This window comes from Apus apus, chromosome 11 (assembly GCF_020740795.1).
Source record: "Apus apus isolate bApuApu2 chromosome 11, bApuApu2.pri.cur, whole genome shotgun sequence".
Classification (NCBI taxonomy): Eukaryota; Metazoa; Chordata; class Aves; order Apodiformes; family Apodidae; genus Apus; species Apus apus.
In genome coordinates, this window is record NC_067292.1 from 1,417,512 (window position 1) to 1,437,334 (window position 19,823).

Genomic DNA, 19,823 nt, shown 5'->3' on the forward strand with positions numbered 1-19,823 from the left:
CATTTCCTGCACCCTAATTCAGTGCACAGGTGCGTGCAGTGAAGGACCAAGCCAACAGCACCAAGTACTGAGGCTGTCAGAGCCCGACACTCCTGTCCTGCTCTTGAGGATCCCCCTCAGGCACCTGCCTCCTGGCATGGGTGGGCACAGGCTGGGGGTGGTGGCAGCCAGGGGTTCTCAGAAGGTTTAGTTCCCAAATCCCCGAGGCAGAAGCAGGCTGTGCTCCCCTCCTGAGGCTGCAGTTTGCAGGTGGTGTGGTGCTTGGTGCAGTGTCACCAGGAGGACCTAAAGTGTCTCCTTTGCCTGCTGTGATCCTGCTGCTGTCTGCCAGGTGCCAGCCACGTCAGACTGGCGCAGACCTGGGGGACCAGGTATAAATAGCACCAGGCTGGTTGTACCCTTCCTACCTGTATCATGATTTACGCTCCAGGGCTCAGCTCTGCTGGTCCCTTAACGTGTGATTTTGATCTGTCTGCAGACTGGCTTTGGGCTGCTCTTGGGGCAGACTTACCTTTTGCTTGTGGCTTCTGTTTTCTTCCCCGCTGGGGTCAATAAGCCTGACTTTGATCCCTCCCTTCTCCAAATTTTGCTACTGAGCATCGTGTCGTCACATTGAGCTCCTCAGCCTGGGGGAGACAAGTGAACCCAGCACCCAGCTGGGAGAGAGAGACATTCTTTTTTAAGGAAGGAGGTGGCAGAGAATCTGGTTGTTGTTTTTTTCCCCCCCAACTTGCCACATGTCTGTTTGGTCTGAACGTTGCCTTTTCAGAGACGCTTATGGTCCTGGGCAAGCTGTGGTGGGGATGTGCTGTGGTGCTGGGGACATCTGCAGAGCATCTCACAATTCCACGTATTCTTAACTTGGCTCAGTTTTTGGTACATATTTAAGCAGTAGCTTTACAGCAAATTGTCTTGCAAGAGGTCTTGGGTACATGTAAATTAATTAGACCCAAGTTCAGGAGGGGCTGTCAGATTTTTTCTGAAGGATAGAGGTCCATGTCCTTACAGAAGTGATTTGTCAACACAGGCCTGTTTTTTACAGCTTTGCACCAGTCCTGCTCTGATGACACATTCAACAATGGCTTTGTAGAGAAAACTGCATTTCCCCTATAGAAGAACATACTCATTTTGGTAAATGAATTCCTGTGTCTTTACATACAGTAGATCACCTTCAGGAGCACTGTAATTTGAGGGATGGAGGGAGAGGAGGGGAGTGCTGTAGATTTGTGGAGAATTAACCTTGATTTGGTTCTTGGCAAACCAGCAGCAGGGTTGTCTTGTGCCCAAACCTTTCCTGCTGTCCCCTGGAAGAGGATGGCCAGTTTGCTCTTACGTGTTTCTGGCCAGGGTCCTTGGCAGGGTGCTGAGCCGGGCGTGAGCCTCTTGGTGTCGGTGCGGCCGCGGGCAGGACCCTGTGGCAGCCGAGGCACCAAGTGCTGGACCAGGAATGGGAAAGCAGGACAGGGAGTTTGGCTTCTGAAACAAGCTGAGCAGAAGTGACGCAGGTAACAGGCAAGGTGCTTCTCCCTGGATGCCTGGCAGACGGCAGCGGAGGGCCTGGGGTTTGCTTGGAGAAGCTCGAGGCTTCGTGTTCTTCCTCGCTGGCTGCAGCTCGCCCAGCCCCACGGAAGCCACCACAAGGTTTTTTTCCCCCCGTTCCTGCCGTACAGCTTGTTGAACAGCAGCGAGGCGGTGGGCTGGCGGCAGCAGACACACAGCTCCAGACGGAGCTCTGCTTCCAGCTCGAGCTGCAACAATCTGGGAAATCCACGGTTCTTGTCAGCGCGCTGGGGCTCGGGGAGCCGCGGCGTCTTTTTCAGCAGTAGGAAAAGTGCGTGGTGATGGTTTCCCTGGGAGGGGGAGCAGGGGTGGCGTGGAGGGAGCGTTAGCAATTCCCAACGGTGCACGGAGGCAGCAGCCCCACGTGTGGCAGCCCCGCAGACCAGCCATGTGCACAGCAGACCTGCCTGCTCCTCCCAGCCCTCCTGGCTCCACAGGCCTCAGGAGCCTCCAGCAGCCTTTCCCCCTCCACAACCAGTTGCCCGGCCTTGGCTTCATGCCGTGCTTGCTCCATGATCCCTGGTGTGTTTGTGAGAAAGGCTTCTCTGCCTCAGTGCTGCCCTGGCAGAAAACTGAAACTTTACATGGCCTAGACTTCTTCCTCCCCCCAAGTTTCTTTCCTACTTACAGACTTCCCAGTTTAGCGTGAGCTGTGATTCAGACTTTTCCACGTCTTGAGGGAGGACGTCACATGAGTTTGGTGTTTTGCGGGGAGTACAATGCACTTGCAGCTTGTCCTGTGCTGGGTTTTGGTGGTGACAGTGGATTTGGCTGCTTTTGGTACTGAGGGTGGGGTATCCATCTGCTGACAGGCCTGGGTCTGTTCCTGGAAAAGGAAACTCTTGCAGAGTAGAAGCTAGCTGAAGTGCCTTGGATATTCTCAGGATGTGGACCTCCTGCTGTGGTGTTTTGGGGTTTAGGAGGTGAGTTTTCCAAAGCTCAGGGTCAGAAGATCCATACATGGAGCCTGCAAGGTGTTCTGGCACTGTCAGTTGGAGATGACCTCCAGGTCACCCGCTGCACCTTTCTGCTTGAAGAAGGTTCTTGCCGACACTAGAACAGGAGAGATTATCCTTCCTGTGTGTTTCCACTATTGGGGGGTGAACGAAACTTTGAAGGTTTGGGAGGTTAATGTGGCACTTCTAATGTGAGCCCTGTATAGCTGAAGTCTTCTGGTTAATTCAGCAAAGCAGAGCATCCAAACTTTTGCCTCTTCTTTTCTATGCTGGAATGATACTTAATGGTTCTGGGGTTTTCTGGTTTTGTGAAATTTTTATATCCATCTCTATTCAGTTCTAGCCCTGTGATTTGAAAGCTGCCAGTAATATAGCAAACAAATACCAGGTTTGCTGCAAAGTGGTTTGTATGTAGGTAAAACATTGGTCTCAAACCCAGGAGCCTCAGTTGGAAAGGAGAAAGAGGCAGGTGGCCAAAACAAGACTCCTGGGTTTGCAACCTCCAAAAAAAGAGTAAATCAGTGAAGTTCTGTGTTTCCTTTTTCCCCAAAGCCTGATGCCTTCAGGGCCCCTGCCTGGAAAGTGGTGATGTGTGAAGTTTGTTCTGTCACCTAGTACTTAGTCCTGAATTCACCCAAATATTCCTGAGGCTCCCACACTCGGAGGGAGCTTTGTGTGTTTGCAGTGGACACGAGGATGCTGAGACACAGAGAGGGAAACTGGGAAGAATTGTGCAAGAACTGGGAGGAAGAGCAGTGTTTTGCTGAGACTGCCATGGTCTTTCATGCTCACAGCTGGGAGAGGGATGTTACTTGGTTGTTGCGACATCGTGGGCTGCACATGAGTTTAAAATTGGATACCCCAAAGCATTTGTGCAGATCTGCCAAGGCTGGGACAGGCTTTTCATTAGGCTGGTCATAGCTGAGCTCCGAGCTGGAGGTCTCAGCTTGGAGGATCCTGTTGCAATGGCTGTGGCACCTTTTACAAAATAGTTTTGGTTTCTTTCTTTCTCATGTAATGAACGTGTGTGGTCATCGTCTCCTCTTGGGCTTAAGGGCTTAAGTCATGTGGGTTCCTTTGTAGTAGAAGCTGGTCTTTGTCTTCAACTTTTCCATAATGAAGCATGTAATGCAGAAAATGGGACATGACTGGAGAGAAAGTCTCATTTGGGGTTTTGCTGTGGTGTGTACGTACATGATGGATGTGTGTGTTTGTCCGTGCATGTACACAGGTGTACACAGAGGTGCGCACTGTATATGCAGCATTTATTTAATTAAGCAGCCCAGACTCCCCGGGCTGGGGCTCAGTTCTCTGTGGAATCTGCCTCCCGCTGCGCCCGGCCCGCCTGACGTCAGCCCAGATGCCCAGTTCCCGGAGGCGAACAAGGCACAAAGTTATTGGTGATTTAGCCACGTAATGGAGATGCCTGTGCTAATTTAGACATCCAAAAATAAGCCTAAATGTGTTCTGCTTGCTGTTACCTTCCTGAGCCTTCCCTTTCTGCAGCTAAGCAGCAGATGGAGCCTACAGGAGCTTTCTGCAGGAATGGTGTTCACCCTGCAGCCACCCCTTGGGACAAGTGACCAGTGCCAGGAATGGGGAGATGGGAAGTGTTCAGGTGAGCATGGAGGAGCCTCAGCCTGGCTAAGGATGGAGCAGAATGTGCCAGCAGGCCCTGCCAGCCTCTTGTGCCCATGTCGCCAGGCTGCCACCAGGGCGGTGGGGAAGATGCTGCAGCCAGGACCCTGCCAGTTGCTGCTTCTTCATCTCTTGCCCTTTCATTCATTGTCATTCAGTGGGCATCAGATCAAGGACAGAGATGGTCAGGAATTGTCTGCACTAACATGTTTCTCCATCTTGAAAAGCAGGCCCAGCTCGTTTTTGGGGCTTGGCTGATGCTCCTGAACCCCTTGGGCTGTACTTGAGCAGAGCAAACCGCAGGGAGCCGCAGCCATTGCTCCCTGCCAGGCATGGGGGGATGGCAGAGCCTGGCTCCCCAAACCGACCTGAGAATGCAGCGGGTTGTGCAGATTTAACTTGTTTAAATTTTGCCTGAGTAGAGCAGCCCTGGGAAATAATCCATTTCCCCACTGGTGGGACCTTCAGGACAGGCTCTGGGCATGCTGTGTGAACCGTCCATGCCATGGAGGTTCACCCTGCCCACGTCACGGTGAGCTGTGGGGTAGACGCTTTGCTCTCCTCATACCTCTCAGCACGTGGATTTCTTTCCATTTTCTGTGTGCAGGATGGTTTGGGCTGCATTTTTTCCTCTTAAATGTGTATGACATGCAATAGACTGTGCAGTCTGCTCACAGTTAGCATTGCTGATCCCTCTGTAGGAGCACAGTACTGCTCTGTGAAAATTCTTGGCATGTACTTAATTAGGGAAATATTTTTCCTCCCCTGTGCAGCAGCAGTGGGAATATCTGAGTGGAGTTCATCACTGTTTTGGGGAGGTTGATGTGCAAGAAGTCCAGTAGATGATTGTGTGGGCAGATGTGGGTACAGCTTATCCCTGGTTGAAGCCTGATGGGTTTCTGTGTGAAGCAGAAAGGAGATGTCCTCTCTCTCTGGCAGGTTTTGGTCTGAGCCAGTGATCTGGAGCCATCCCACAATTGCACTGAGAGGACAGTGGTGTTGTAATCAGCTCTTCCACTCTGAGTAATGGTGGTGTGGCAGGACCATACACTGCCCCAGCCTTCCTGTAACATTCCAGCTGCTCCAAAGGTTTCCTCATCCCAGCTGATCCCACTCCCAGACCGCAGCTTGGAGAACCAACTAGAACAAGTTTTGTAACCTTGGCCAGAAACCAGATAATCAGCAGCATCCAGAAATGTAGCAATATCAAGAGGCATCTGCATATAGATAATTGAGGGAAGGGTTTGTGGGAAAAACTGCTCCCGGAGAAACCACACAGGCAGAGCATTGCTCGTGGTTTCAGGGCACTGTCAGGGCTCACTTTGATTTCAGACTTTGTGTATCCCAAGAACGGTCCCAGCTGGAAGATCCTGAGTCACAGGATAGTTGGGCAGAAGCTTCCAAATATAATCTTGTTAAATAGTAACAGCGTAACAGGAACACGTAAAGAGTTGTCACAGTGAGAGGCCCTTGCCTGCTCTTCAGGTGCTGGGGTGGGAAGTGACCCTGGCAGGTTACGCGTGCAGGGAGTTGTGGTTTACACTTAACCCATTAGCCGGGATGGTTTTATGTAGCAAGTCATTGCTGCAGAGCTGTTGAGGAGCTGGACTTCCATGGTGCCCAGCAAGGTCTTGGGCATCATCTTGACCATGGTCCTTGAAGAGGTGGGTGTGTGCCCACGTGTGCAAACCACTCACAGGCTGAGCTTCTCCATTGTGCTCTTTTCTGCAGGTCCAAACAAACACCAGGAAAGGACATCTGTTTCACAAATGATTGAAATACTAATACCTGCCCTAATTAGTGTTACTAAGTCTGCTTGGCATGTATGTGAGAAAACAAGCAAGCCTTGCCTGAGCCCCATGCAAATATATCCAGATGTGAGTAGTACCAGGCATATCAGGAGGTCAGGAAGCACTGTGGATTAAGGTGAAATAAATATTTGTGAAAGGTGGAAGAAAGGGTGGTTGTTGTGGGGACCAGGTACTGCTTTTGAGAGCAAGAGGGGAGAAGCTATGCAAAGGGGTGAAGAAAGATGTTTCAACTGTAAGAACTCCTGATAGAGAGCAAAATCCCCCTTCAAAATCCAGGAACAAAAAGATAGCGGGAAAGAAAGATGTTGAGTTGAAGGGGAAGGTGTGAGGGAGCTGTGAAACTGAGGTAACCCCAGAAGTGGCAGCAGACAAGCACAACTCCCCACTGCCTGCATCCAGAGCAGGGACACATGGAGGTCTCTCCATTTCCCTGGTTTGGGTGATGGCTGTGAGAAGTAGCACCTCGTGCTGCAGTGTCCTGTTCATAGCTAATCTTGGTGATTGCCCATCATGGGGCTGCCGAGTGGAACGCACCTGTGTTTGCACTGCTGCCTTGCAGGCCTCCTCCTGCTTCTGGCCTTGTGTACCCATGCTGGAAAAAGATGGACTTTGCTCTTCCGGAGCCATGCTGGAGCACGAACAATTGTTCCTTGTTCTCCAAACTGCAGGTCCTGCCAGTGCTTGTGGGCAATTTTAGGTATTAATGCTTAGTTGTGTAAGCCTAACAGGTAAAGGAAAAGCTGGTGAAGAGCAGAGCTCTGATGCTGGGAGTGTGTTGGTAAACCAGCACTGAACAGGGTGCACAGGGGCAGTGCTGGGTTGAAGGTGGGATGGTGGCTGTTTTGGAGCAAGCAGCTTGTTAGTGATGCACCCCATGACTTAGTGCAGACTCTGGGGGTGCCACCCTAATGCATAGCTCAGGGATGGTCTTTGCTGGGGTGACAAACATCTCAGTGAAGATATCAGTGGGGTGATGGAGAAGGCCACAGTTCAGCATGTTAAAGAACCTCAACTTTTGTTTTTCTCCCCCTGCTTTCCAGTGCTGGGGGCGGAGTGTCAGATTTGGGGTGTATGCTGTGGGAATAATTATTTTAAGGCAATTTTAAAAGATTTGAAGACACCTGATTTTCTGGGACAGAGGCCTCAGAAAGAACCTGAGGTTTTAAAAATTTTATGTTTTGATAGGGCTTGTTCAGTTTCCAACCTTTTCAGACCAAACAAATGTGTTGGATTTGTGCAAATAACCTCTAATTGCCTTCCTTGCCTTGGAGTTTTTTGTAATGGGTGAGAGCCTCCAGCCAGCTTTCTTCTTCTTGTCTGGCATTTACAGAAATCTGCACAATCTTTTTTCTTTTTTTTCACTCCAGGCTGGCAGGGTATGGGCAGGCTCCAACGCACAGATCTTGGGCATGAGCTCATTTGTTGTGGCTTGGGATAGAGAAGGCAGGAGCCTGGCTGGTCTGCACACAGCAGGGTGAGAGGGGCTGTGCAGGCCGGGATGGAGGGACTGGACAGGCAGCCTGGGGTGCAGGCAGAGCCCAGGAAAGCTGTCACTCTGCCTTGGATACACATCTGAAAGCATTTGAGGACTTCAGTGTTGTTGGCATTTTCTCTTACTTGTCACAGATGTGGATGTTGCTCACTGTGCAGGCAGGAGGGGCAGGGATGGGGATTTGAACATGTACCGTGTTTGTTGGGTCTGTTAAGGAGGACTAACCTCTCCTGCCAGGCATGGTGTTGGTGTCACATAGCTGGGGCTGAGGGAAAGCTCCAGCCCTGTACATCCATGCCCATACCAGTTTGCCCATCGTCTTTCCCAGGAGCCCAGTCCTGGCTTATGGGTGTGACTGGTACGGTGCTGCCTCCCAGCCAGCCCAGCTGGACTGAGCACGGAGCCAGCAGCACCCTCCTCCTCCTCCTCCAGCTCAGGGGGACAGATGAGCCCTCCCTTCCCATCCCTTTTGGGACCATCGCCTTTTGAGGTCCTCCACAGAACTGTTTGGTCTCAGTGTGTGGCTTTGGCTTGGCATGTCCTGGGCAAAATAAAACCCCACACATTTTCGACGGGTTCCTCTCCACAGCAAGGGGAGAAGAGAGGATGGTGTGTCTGTGTCTGGGTGCATGTGTCCGGGTGTGTCCACTTTTCCGGCTTTCTCCCTGCAGGCGAAGCTGTGTGTGTGACACTCGGGGGGGCTGGGACCACTGTGGCCTTCCCTGCCAGCACCTGGAGCTGGAGCTGGCTGTCCTGAACTGGTGGCAGCTGCTGTGTCCAGGCTGGCCCAGTACCAGGGCAGACTCCCCCTCTCCATAGCTGCTTTCCCAGGGGAAAAGCGTGGGACCATGATGGGTGCAGCCGGCCGAGCCAAGGGGCTGGCGTGCACAGGGACAGCAGCACAGGGACAGTGCACAGGACAGCAGCACAGGGACAGTCCACAGGACAGCAGCGTGCGCAGCCGGGCTGGCCCGTGGCCAGAGGTAAACAGCTCCTTTGTTTTCCCAGAGAAGTGCAAGGGATTATGTATTCTGTGGAGCTCACTCGGTCTTCCACTTCTTATTGTTACGGCAGACATGTAATCATCTAGTTCAAGGAGCTTAGTTAATTGTTTACAAAATAGGAAGGGTGATGATTGTCTCCTGGTAAGGGAGGTGAGGTTGAGAGGAGTGTTGTCGAAGGGGGGTGGCTTGTCCAGCTCCCAGATTAAGAGGGATTGAAGCCAAACTGTAATTCTGCAGCCCCAGATTTGTGACTTCAAAATACTCGGCCATTGCTCCCACGAGCCGGGGGCATCTCCTGCAACCTGGGAATTTGCACCTCCCCTCTGACTCTTATTAAAGGCGCTTAAAAATGAAAGGAAGGCTGCGGAGCCTCATTGGTAATTGTTGTGCAAATGTAATACTCCCTCCAAGCTGTTAACCAGGCCAGTGCTCTGTTTACATGGAGAGGCAGCCAGCTTTCCAAGTGTAATGAGTCAGCTAGATGAACAGAAGGGGTGCAGAATTAATCTGGCATCCGTCTGGCCTTTTCTCAGTTAAACAGGTTTTCGAAGCTCCACGTGAATAGGTACCTACCCTGGTTAGAAGCAGCCACAGAGACATCAGGAGTGGGCAGGATTTTTTTGAGACTAAATTGACAACCTCCAGGCCATGGAACAGTTCTAGCGAGGCTCTGGAAGCAACGTGGGTTTTATTTTTGGCTGTTCAGGGGTGGGAGCAGAGCGTGCCTGGTCCCAGCTGTGCTGGTCCCTGTGCTCATGGTTGGTGTAAGTGAAGCGGCTTCTTTTTAATATCTTTTGCAAAGTGCAAATAAATTGTTGTTGCCCAGCATTTCACCTGAATTCCCGCTTTTCAGATTTAAGTGAATAGTGAAGTGAATCTGTTCAGGTGGCCAACTTGGTCCTCTTGTGCTGACCCAGGGCTCCTACTGGTCCCTGCCTCCTCTGTGCCTGCTCAGGCACTTGCTTATTTCTCCTTCATCTGAACCTTAATGAACGCCAGTAGGTGAAACCAAGGGGAAAAAATTCTTAAAACTTTACAAGTTGGTTAATGATGGCTGACAGAGTGAGCTTCTTCAGGCTGTAAATAGCTGAAGCTGCTTCTAGAGGAAACAACTGCAATATCTGGGACCCTGTCGAACATGGAGGGGACACCTCAGGCTCTGGAGCAATCAGTGCCTTTGCTGGAGCTTCACCAGCACCAGGAGATCCGTAACACTGTGAAATGTGACATTGTGTTAGCTGGTGAGCCCCTGCCTGGGTGTGAGGGAGCACTGAGGCCAGGGCTGCCAGCTCTTGGCCTGGGGTTTTGTGAGCTCCAGCCTCTCCCTGCTGGCGCCAAACGTGCCCGAGGACGCGGAGCTGCCTTTTTAAGGTGCTGTTTTCATTCAGCCCTTGCAGTGCTTGAACTTTGGCACTTGTGCTGGGCTGCAGGCCCTTCAAGTGATGAAGAGCAGAAATTTGGAGACACATTTTCTACAGTCGTTCCCTCACTCTGACAGGTTTTCTTTTTCCATTTTTCTCTTTATGGACATGCTGGGTTGGGATACTGATTTTTCTGCACTTTTTCCCATGGTTTTGCTTCCCACCTGCAGTGATGAGCAAGGCTGATGAGCCTGCTTGTGTCTTTGCCAGGTCGGATCTTTTCCTACTCCTGCATCCAAAAGGAAAGGGCTGAGAGTCCCAACATTCAGCACAGCAGCTAGTCCCTGCATCGTGCTGGGGGACATAGCGAGACCTCAGTCCCCAGAGCCTCTGTCCCTAAACACGGGTAACAGTCCTTCTGTAGCCCAGGCAAAGGAGTTAGGGCAGAGGAGCAGCTGCCTTGGGAAGCACAGTCTCCTGCTGAAAATGCTGGAGCCGGGATGTCTTAGCACTGTCTGTGCCCAGTGCTTTGGTCTGGGAATTTGTGCAGCTGCAGGGCTGGGCTGGGGACTCTGAATCACTTTTTTTCTAACAGAAAAAAAACTAACCCACAAACCAACCCAAAGGGCCCTAACACTTCTGAAACGTAAATGAAACATTTAAATTACGAAGGGACTTCCAGGGAAACTTCTGAAATCCAAAGCTGATGAAAGCACCGTGCTCCTGTTCCTGCAGCCTTTAACCCCCTGCCCTGCCCCGGCTGCTGCAGGTGTGGGGACCCAGCATGGTGAGATGGAGCCGGGTGCTCCGGCTGCTGCCTGGCATGTGGTTCAAGGTCCTTGCTGCTTCGTCCCCCGGCCCCCAGCAGGCGGGAGGGTTTGGCTTCTCTCCTCTCTGTTTTCTTTCTCTCTCCCCGCCCACAGAATTCCCATCTTGTGATGGAGCGCTGCATGACTTTGTTCCTGGACAATTTCCTGCAATTGTAGCTCTGCAGAAACCCAGCCGCTATTATAAGAAGTTAATGGGTGTAATGTGTAGTGTTGTCAGGTGGCAATTAGCTGGGGAAAGAGTTTTCAAATGGTGCCTGTTTGTGCCGTTTCAGCGTAAGTACAAGGAGACCTTTGCTGCAGGGATTGATGTGGGTCACTTCTTGGAGATATACTGTTGCACAGATGCTTTTTAGCCTCTGGTCTCGGGAGAGGAGATAAGGCCTCAGCTGCCTTGGCTTTAGCTGGTATTTCTGAGCCTTCTTGCAGCTCTTGCTTCGCTGTGTTTCAGATGTCAGTTGTCTTTCCAGCCCTGTAACCAGGCAACACGTGGCAGGAGTGGGGAGCGCTTTGTTATGCTCCAAATTGTGTTACCTAGGCGGAGGCGGTGCGGGGTGAGGAGCCCGGGGCAAACCACTCTGGGAATGCTGGGCCCTCTTGGGCAGCTTCTGGTCTCCTCTCATAATGGGGACATGTTCAAAAAGTGCCTTTTATAGTTGGTTTTGTAATTCAGTGATGTGGCTGTTGGTCCTGAGAGTACCTGGGAATTCAGTGTGATGCTCTGGGGAGCAGGGCTGCCCCTGCCCCAGACACCAACCAGGGGTCCATCCCTGTGTCCCTGCAGTCTGGATGGAGCTGTAGCTGCAAGAAGCTTTATGTAGACTTGCCGTGATGCTGTAGATGAAGAACAGAGGGATATTGCTCTCTGTTTGGGCATGATCTGTTCTAGGCTCTCCCTTGCACGTGAAACAAGTCATGTTGGCAGCTGCAGGTCCCAGCTTGCTTCCCATGTGGAAGGTGGAAGAAGCCAGCAGCGGTTTTGCTTGCTCTGGTCTGTGCTGTTCAGCATTCAGAGGTGCTCTGCCATCCTGGTGTTGCTGTTGAAGAGTTTGGGGGGGGGTTAGCCCCTTGGGAAGTGTCTTGCCTTTTTTCCCCCAGTGGAAAGATCCTTTTGAGATGTCTAACTTCTCTTTTCCTCTCTCTAAACAGACGGTTGATGATGAGGCGATGGCAGCATAAATGAAGATCAAGTAAGGAAGGCAGAACGATGCCCAAGGGTGGGTGTTCTAAAACACCACAGCCAGAAGATTTCTCTCTCAGCAACGACATGGTGGAGAAACAAACGGGGAAAAAGGTAGCGTGTCTGGTTCACTTGTCATCCTTTGGGCCCCTTGTGCCTGATGTCTTCAAGCCGTGTATTTCATGTGGCAGAAGGATGTTTTCACCAAAATCAAGTCTGTGTCTCGGCACTCTGCCAGCTGATGAGGTCCACTGTGCTTCTTGGTGGCTGCAAATACTCCTGGGGTTACACAGACCCGACTCAGCCAAGCAGTGGAGAGATGCTTTGGAAGATGGTCTTCTGCAAGTACTGTGTGTTTTTAAGGCTTTTTGCAGTCAATCTGGGATCTTGCAAGTGTGTGCTGTGCAAGGGAGGAGTTGTTATTCCTCCTCTGGCTGTACTTGTCTGTGTGAAGCTCAGCTGGTCTTGCTTCACCCAGAAGTGTGGGCTCTGAGTGTGGCCTGCCCAGGACTCAGCGTGTGAGCTGCTCTGCTGAAACTGCTGCTTCTGGGATTTTTTTGAAGTGTTTAGGCTTTGACTGGGCACGAGGTGAGGTTTCTGTGACAAAATCTGAGTTTAAAGATAAATAAGTTCATGCTTCTCTCTATTCCCAGATTTCTTGTTCTGCTCCAGACTTAAGCTCTGCCTCCTCTCTTCAGCTTTTTTTCATCCTTCTCTGAATTGCTAGTTTTCAGTAAATAAATGTGCAGAAAGCTGTGTACAGGTGTTACCTTTGAATAAAAATTAAAACCCGCATCTACTGTATTCTGTTACGGAAACAAGTATCATCAGCTTTCCTTTCACCTCCTTGCTCCAGTGTCTCAGGGTTCCCCCAGGAGTTTCTGCCAGGCCCCAGGAGCTGACACTGAGCTTTGCAGGCACCAGCCACGCCGTGTTGCTCACCCTGCCCCTGCAATCCCACCTGTGTTGCTGATAGTGACACTTACTGAGATTGAGGTCATATTATTGACAAAACGAGGAAGATGATAAACAACCGATGCCATGCACATCACTCCCACATGGGAACTGATGCTGGGGCACAGCCTGGGGCTTGTAGAAGTGGGGCAAGACCTGGGAGCAGGGCTGGTGGAGGTGACACAGCTGCCCTGTTGCATCAGGAAAATGCCAGCATTTACCCTGGCAAATGAGGCTGAGCCCAGCAGCACAGGATATGTAAATATGGGGTTTTGTCTGCGCTCTGTAAGGAGCTTAATGCTGGCGCAGGTGCTCCGGGAGGGAGAAGATCACTTATAATATGAATCAGCTCCCATTTTATTTCATCCACTCGCAGCAGCTTAAAGGCTGCCTGTTATTTACAGAGCAGGTTTGTTGAGCAGCGCTGGGGACGCTGGGAGCTGGAGTTATCTCCTGCTGGCTAAATAACTAGGACACAAATAATTTTATGCTTCCCATTCAGAGGCGGCTGCCCAGACCTGTGGAGAGTGGCCATGGGTAAGGATGGGGAAGAGCCTTTCTGCTCACTTAATTCTGGTCTTCTCAACGGAGAAGAAGCACAGGCTCTTGTCCTCCAGGGGCTGAGCTGAATTCCAGCCTAAGTGGCCAAAGGACACAGTGCAGCAAATTGGCCTGTCTCTGGTTAGCTCTGGAGCTGAGCTGGAGCAGTGACTCAGAGTAAAAGCACTCAGTCATTAGACCTCATTCCAGACCTCCTCCTTCCAGATGCTGTTGTACCTGCCTGTCAAGCAAGCTGCTGCTTTTAATTTATCTTGCCTTTGTCAACACTTCCAAGGGCCCAGCCTGTGCCTGGGCGTGCGGCGGCTGCGAAGGCAGAGGGAGGCTGTGGCAGTGCACAGGGCGAGTGTGGGGAACCAGTATCTGCCTTGCCACTTCAGGGTTTTCCTCTCAGTACCTTAATATCAACAGCTGTTTTAACCTTAGACAGGCTGTAGATGGTTGGGCTCTGAAGCTCTGGCACGGAGGTGCAGGATGCTGGGCGGTCGGGGTGTTGCAGTGGGCTGAGGGCTGCAGGAAATGGGCCAGTTCTGTGCTCCACCATGTTCCAGCCTGGAGCTCCAGGGGCTGCCCTTTCTGCAGAGGGTTCCAGCTTTGTGAAAGAGATGTGAGCTGCTGTCTTGCAGTTGTAAAGCTAATTTTTAAGAAGGAATTCCTCCTAGCTCTCCGCTCCCTGCTCTTCCATGAGACGGACTAACTAGTGGGATGTTCCTTGTGCTGGCACAGCCATGAGAGTGAAGTGGTTTAAAGCTGGTGTCCATGTTTCCCTCCATGGCTGACAGCATTAGATGCCTCATCAGCTTTGCTGCTGTTGTGCCAGGAGCTGTTTCTCCAGGGTTAGCAGAGGCAGTGGGCGGCCAGCCGGGCCCTGCCAGCCTTATATGGCTGCGCAGAGCCTGCGCTCCGCAGCCCCAGGGGCTCCTTCTGGTCGAGTTCAGTCTGAAGGGTTTTGTAAAAATACGCTGCCATATATGAATAATTCTCCTTTCTGGTTTAGATTCCCAGATCCCCATACCAGAAGCAGATTACTCATTACTTAGGCTGAGCAGAGCAGTGCAGCAAGAACTGTATCGGTTGTCAAAACCATTTCCTGATGTGCCTGGGACCACTTGCTGCGTGGTCGCACCGTGTGCTCAGAGGCAGAGGAGTTGTGTCTTGATGAGGAAATGTTCCCACTTGCACAGCCTGAATTGCATTTTTGCTGCAGTGGTTGAACACTGAGCAGAACAGCACTTGACCCTTGGTTTTGGACTTGCTTGTAGGAGTTAGCAGTGGTTAACTGAGCAACCAGGGTGACCTGGATACTGAAGAGCCAACGTTTCAGGGAAGATAAGCAGCCCATAGTCATTGCAGGGTAGTATTTCTTACAAACCCCATGAAGGCCTGAGGCACTCAGGAATGGGACTTTGGTTCCAGTTGTCTCTGTAATGTTTAGTTGCAGCATTGATCGTGACCCAGATTCAGACTTTGTGAAAGTTGATGTGCGTGTGTTGTACTCTGCTTTTGAAAGGCCATGAGTGACCCGGGTGGAGGAGATGCCAGGACTCGGGTTCCACCGCTTCCAGCGTGCTCTCTGGGTAAAATTCTCTCCATCTCTTTTTGTAATGCAGAGTGTGAACCCTTCTCATGCTCCTTCTCTCTCCCTGTACTGGCAGAGACCAGTTCAGGAAGTAACATGCTGCTGTCTGTGTCCGTGCAGGGAAACTCCTGCTCTCGCAGCATTTGCTTTTTGCAGCGTGGGTTGTTTTGCCCAAGGCAGGACTTTGGCATCGGGCATTGCCCCGGGACTGGAGGTGATGGAGCCCTTGGTCCTTCTGAGCTTCTCTCCTCCCAGGCTACAGGCACTGGTTTTGTTCATTGCTGCTTGCTTCTTCCTAGCATTGCAACCTGAAATACTTTCAGCTCATTTTGGAGAACAAAGGGCTTTGGGGATTTCCAGGGCTGGTAATGCAAGTCTTTGCATAAGTGGCTGGGATGTGAGTCAGGTTTTGTCGGTGGTGGAGGCAGGGCTCCAGCACAGCTCTCTGCAGGCCGGGGCTGTGGTTCAGAGCTTGTGTGTGGGCACTGGCAGCTCTAGGGACAGACAGGAGGAGCAGCCTGCAGCTGCACGGCCCATCCTGTCAAGCAGACTGTGGGGTTGCTCAGCTTCTCTGCTGGAAATGCACATTGCTTTGCATGGGTTTGTATGTGGCTTTACCTTGCAGGATTTTGCACCAAAAAGAACTATAAGTTTGGTCTGAGAAGTGAGGATTGGACAGTAAGCTGGTCTAGCTGGAGCTCTGCCTGAGGGTGAAAAGTGGCTTTTATTTGTAGATGTCACAAATTACTTGAGCAGATTGATGACATCAGGGTCTCTCTTGCTGATTAGAGATCTTTGTCATAAAGAGAAGTCAGCACAGCCACAGTGAAGCACTTCCAGCTCATGCCCTGCACACGTGGCTTGTATCGACCTGGCTGCTGGGGGCCAGTTTGTGATGGGCTGATGCTCCACACCACCATGGCTGGTAGCAACCTGTGATGCAGCTTTAGCTGTAGCAAGTGCAAGTTGAGGTGGGTTCAGTTATTCATTTAGGAAATCTTACTAATAACATAGCATGACAGTAGGGGATTTTTTCCTGCACTCATGGTCTGCTGTCTGCCCTTTGCCAAAGCAGCTTTTATTAACACCTACAAAGGGGAACTTTTTCCTGTTGCTGAGCTCTTGATAGTACCCGGTTCCCCAGACTCCCTGTCTTACCCTCATCAGGAGTCCAGCCTTAGAGAGCCCCAAGCCCATCTCACACACAGGTGCTCATGCAAGTTTCTCTGCAGCGTTCATTAATTTGGATTTGTTCCTTTTGTTAAACTGATTCTTGTACCTTTCAGATGAGTCTGAGCTTACTTTAAACATGACCCAAAAATGAGAACAGCTTTTACTTGAGAAAAAGACGACATTCTTCATTACAAAACTGGAAGTAATTGGGGAAGTAAAGCTTAAAATAAGCAGATGAAAACACGTTATTTTCAGGAACATGACTCTCCAGCTGCCTTCATTTCTCTGCGGTGGTTTCCCTGCAACTGCTTCAGGCATCCTCTGCAGGTCACTGCTTTCCAGGGGGGAGCAAAGTTTGGATCTTCCTTGCTCCAATTAGTATAAAAGGTTATCATTGTGCTACTGTACAAATTAATCTTCAAAGCTGTGCCGGGGCTGCCACCACTTCCTTCATTCCCTGGTGTTTAATTTTGCTGAACTGACTGGATGAGCAGCTCCAGCGTCAGGGTGAATGCAAAGGAAGCTCTGCCTGAGCGTGCCTGGTGCTGGGCTCACAGCCCTTTCCATTCTGGGCTCACCCTTCTGTCTGGGAAGGTTTTTTTGCCTAATTCCTCTTTGTCTCTCCTCCAACACAGAGCTTTTAACAACATTGCAATAACTTTATAGAATAAGTTGTGTTTTTACTTGTCCTGCACTTTTTTCTTATTCCTGTGTGGCCTTAGCAAGGCAGACAACTGACCTGGCTGGCAGGCCCCATCTTCCCCCAGGTTTGGGCTTGCTCACCACAGCAGCAAAGTCCAAAGATTAAGGGAATTTTAAAGAAAGGGTATTTTAAACAAGCTGTCACCAATCGTAGTTTGCTTTTACATGGGGTGCAAGAGCAGTGGTGTTGCCAGCCAATGCCCAGAGCTTGCTTGCCCTTTCAGGCAGCAGAGGACATGACAGGTTTGCTCCAGCTGAAATCTATTTTAAGGTAACAAGTCATGAAAAAAAATGTATTTTTTATGTGGAGCACAACTGACCTCTTGTTGGAGCTCTCCACATGAAACCGGTGCCTGGAAGAAATGCTGGTGTGTAGGAAATCCCACCGCAGGGTGCCGGGGGCTCAGCCACATCCTGCCCTGCTCCTGCAAGAGCAGGCAGAGTGTCCTAGCCCTGGAATGCTTGGTGGAAAAGCCTGCTTGAAGGGTCCGGGGGTGGAAATGGCAGAACAGGCAGCAAGCACGGCGGTGAGGCAGGGAATCATCATTTTTGATGTGTCAGTTCTGACTGATCCATCTCAGAGTCTTCTAGAAGTGCCTCCCTTTCTGAGCACTGCTGCCACTCAGTGCTGGCCAACCTGAGCAGCAGGTGTCAGGTGTGAGATGTCCAAAAGCACCTTCAGAGCAGGAAGAGGTGCCAGGTTTCACCCATGCTTTGTGCCTGATCCTGTGAGGCAGCTCAGGTGCCATGTGTGCAGGTGTGCCCCAAGGTGTGGGCAGCAGAGGAAGAGCTGTGCACGTGGTCTCCTCTGCCTTTATGCTCTTATCCCAAGCCCTGACTTTTAAGGGTCAAAACTTGTTGTCCTGAAATGCAACTGAAGTGTTTGAGTGGAATGCTGGAGCCACATCTCTGCAGTGGTTACACCTCTGAGCAGCAGCTGGCAACAGAAATGGTAACATTTGTTATTGCAAACTATTTTTGTTCAGAAAAAAGTAAGACAAAAGCATTTCAATCCAGAGCCTTGAAACAAAGTGCTGGAGTGTTTGTTTTGGCTGTTGTGACTTGATCCTGTTGCTCGGCTGACTCCTGCGCCGAGGGAAGGGCTCTCGACGGCTGCTCTCCAGCCCAGCTGCCCTTCTTCAGGCTCCAAACATGAAGTCCTGCACGGCCGAACGTGCCTTGGCCTCAAGAACCACTATCAGATAGGTTTGTTTAGCTTGCTTTACCAAAAAAGGGATTCCCCAGCCCATTTTTTTTGTCAGCCCTCCCTGGATAGTGGGGCAGAGGGGCTGGACACCAGGCGTGCAGCCGCGGGGTGTCATGCTACCTGTGGCAGGGGGGACGTGCAGGCAGGACCCCTCCGCCCAAGGAGATGGTTTGTCTTTATCTGTGGGTGAAGTCTGGCTGCCAGACAGAAACTGGGGAAGAGGAAGGAGCAGCGTGCACAGTGATGCTGTGGTCTTGTGACTGCTGGCACAGGAGCCACCTGCCAGCGCACTGAGTCGGATGCAGACAGCATGACTGAGCTTCTCTAAACAAGGGAATTTCTGTTAGATTTGCTTGTCTGAGTTTCCAGCAATGGCCTTGTGGGATTTAATGTACTGAGATTCTTTTATTTAATGTAACTTTATATCTGAAGCTTAGGGTCTGGGTTTATGCCTGGTGATTGAAATCTAGTTGATCATGAAGTTGCTGGTTCTGGCCTTGTTCTTGGAGCAGTGTCACACTGCTTGAACCAGAACCCTTGCTTAGAATAATACTGTGTCTTCAATACAAAAACCACCAGTGCCTGCCTGCAGTCTGTGTGTATTCTCAGCATACTGTACTCTTGAAGTTTGAGTTCCAAACATACCACCTCTCCCTGTTCATGTGAAAAATCTTGCCTGTCTCAAGACTTGCTAACTTTGTCTTGCTCGGGATGTCTCTTCATAATTTCTTCCTGCTGCTTATACTGAGCAGTCCCCAGCATTGCCTGCTCACCTCGATGCGTGTTAAAATCCAAAACAAGCTGAATAAACGAGACCAGTAAGAAGCAGGCATGGGTCTGCCTCTCTGGCATGCACAGCCAGCATCTACATCTCTTTCCTTGCTTCTATGCAGTATCAGCAGGCTTGTTCTTAAGGTAGCTTCTCCTCTTAAAATCCCAGTAGAAACCTGTACTGGAGAGGGACAGCTTCAGTGTCCGACCACCAAGAATGCCTGGGGGCCGCAGAGTTGGGCCTTAGAGACGGTCAACCCCCAAACACAGCTCTGGGGGAGACTGAGCTTTGCTGGGGCTGGTGCTGCTGGGGCTGCTGGAAGTTGCTGCTCTTGGCCCCTCTGCCTGCGGTGGAGGTGGCCGTGGGAGCGCTGGGAGCGGGTGGAGCTTCGTGCTCTGGGATGAGAGTGCTGCCTAGACACATGGTTAGGCTGACTGTACAATGCAAACCTTCTAAGTGCATTTGGCTGCAGTGCTGATCTTGTAAACAGTCAGCAGCGTTAGCAGACTCACCGGCTGCCAGAATATTTTCCAGACCGCGCGTTAGCACGTCAGCTCCGCGGGTGACGCCGGGTGCTCCTGCTGGAAGCGCAGCAGGCCCTGAGGAGAAGCCCTCAGCTCTCCATGTTGAACCAAGGGCTTTAATGCTGGTTTTAGGGTGTCCCCCAGGTGTGCTGTGTGTGCTCCCCTGCATCCCGCTTCTGCTCAGCGTTAGGAAACCCTTCCCAACCCGGGGAGGTTGTGTTCAGAAATCCTTATATTTCCCCACCCCAGCCTGCCTTCCCCTTTTCCTTGCAGCTGGGCACACCCTCACTGCACACAAGGTGTTGGCTCTGGTTTTCACAGGAACTGGTTGCAGGTTTTGCACCATGCAATAGTCTTGGTTGATCTCGCTCTTCTCTAGTGGTGTTTTAGCATTTGAGCTTGGTGGAGGCTCCTTTCTGCAAGATGCTAAACCCTGATGCTGGAAACCCATGGTTGAAAGGAGAGGACAAGTGCTGAGTGAGGCTGGTGCAGAATACTGGGGGCTAGGTGGGCCTAGTCTGGGGA

General features: G+C 51.1%; 1 protein-coding gene across 6 annotated transcripts in view; it reads left to right on the top strand.

The window, feature by feature from the left end:
* ANKRD11 (ankyrin repeat domain containing 11) overlaps nt 1-19,823 on the top strand; it is a 149,925-nt gene that overhangs the window by 100,334 nt on the left and 29,768 nt on the right. For all 6 annotated transcript variants that reach the window (XM_051629691.1, XM_051629689.1, XM_051629690.1 and 3 more), the window contains one exon: nt 11,799-11,943. In XM_051629691.1, coding sequence (XP_051485651.1) covers nt 11,857-11,943 — 87 coding nt within the window. In that variant the 5' untranslated portion in view covers nt 11,799-11,856. The remainder of the gene's footprint in view (nt 1-11,798; nt 11,944-19,823) is intronic.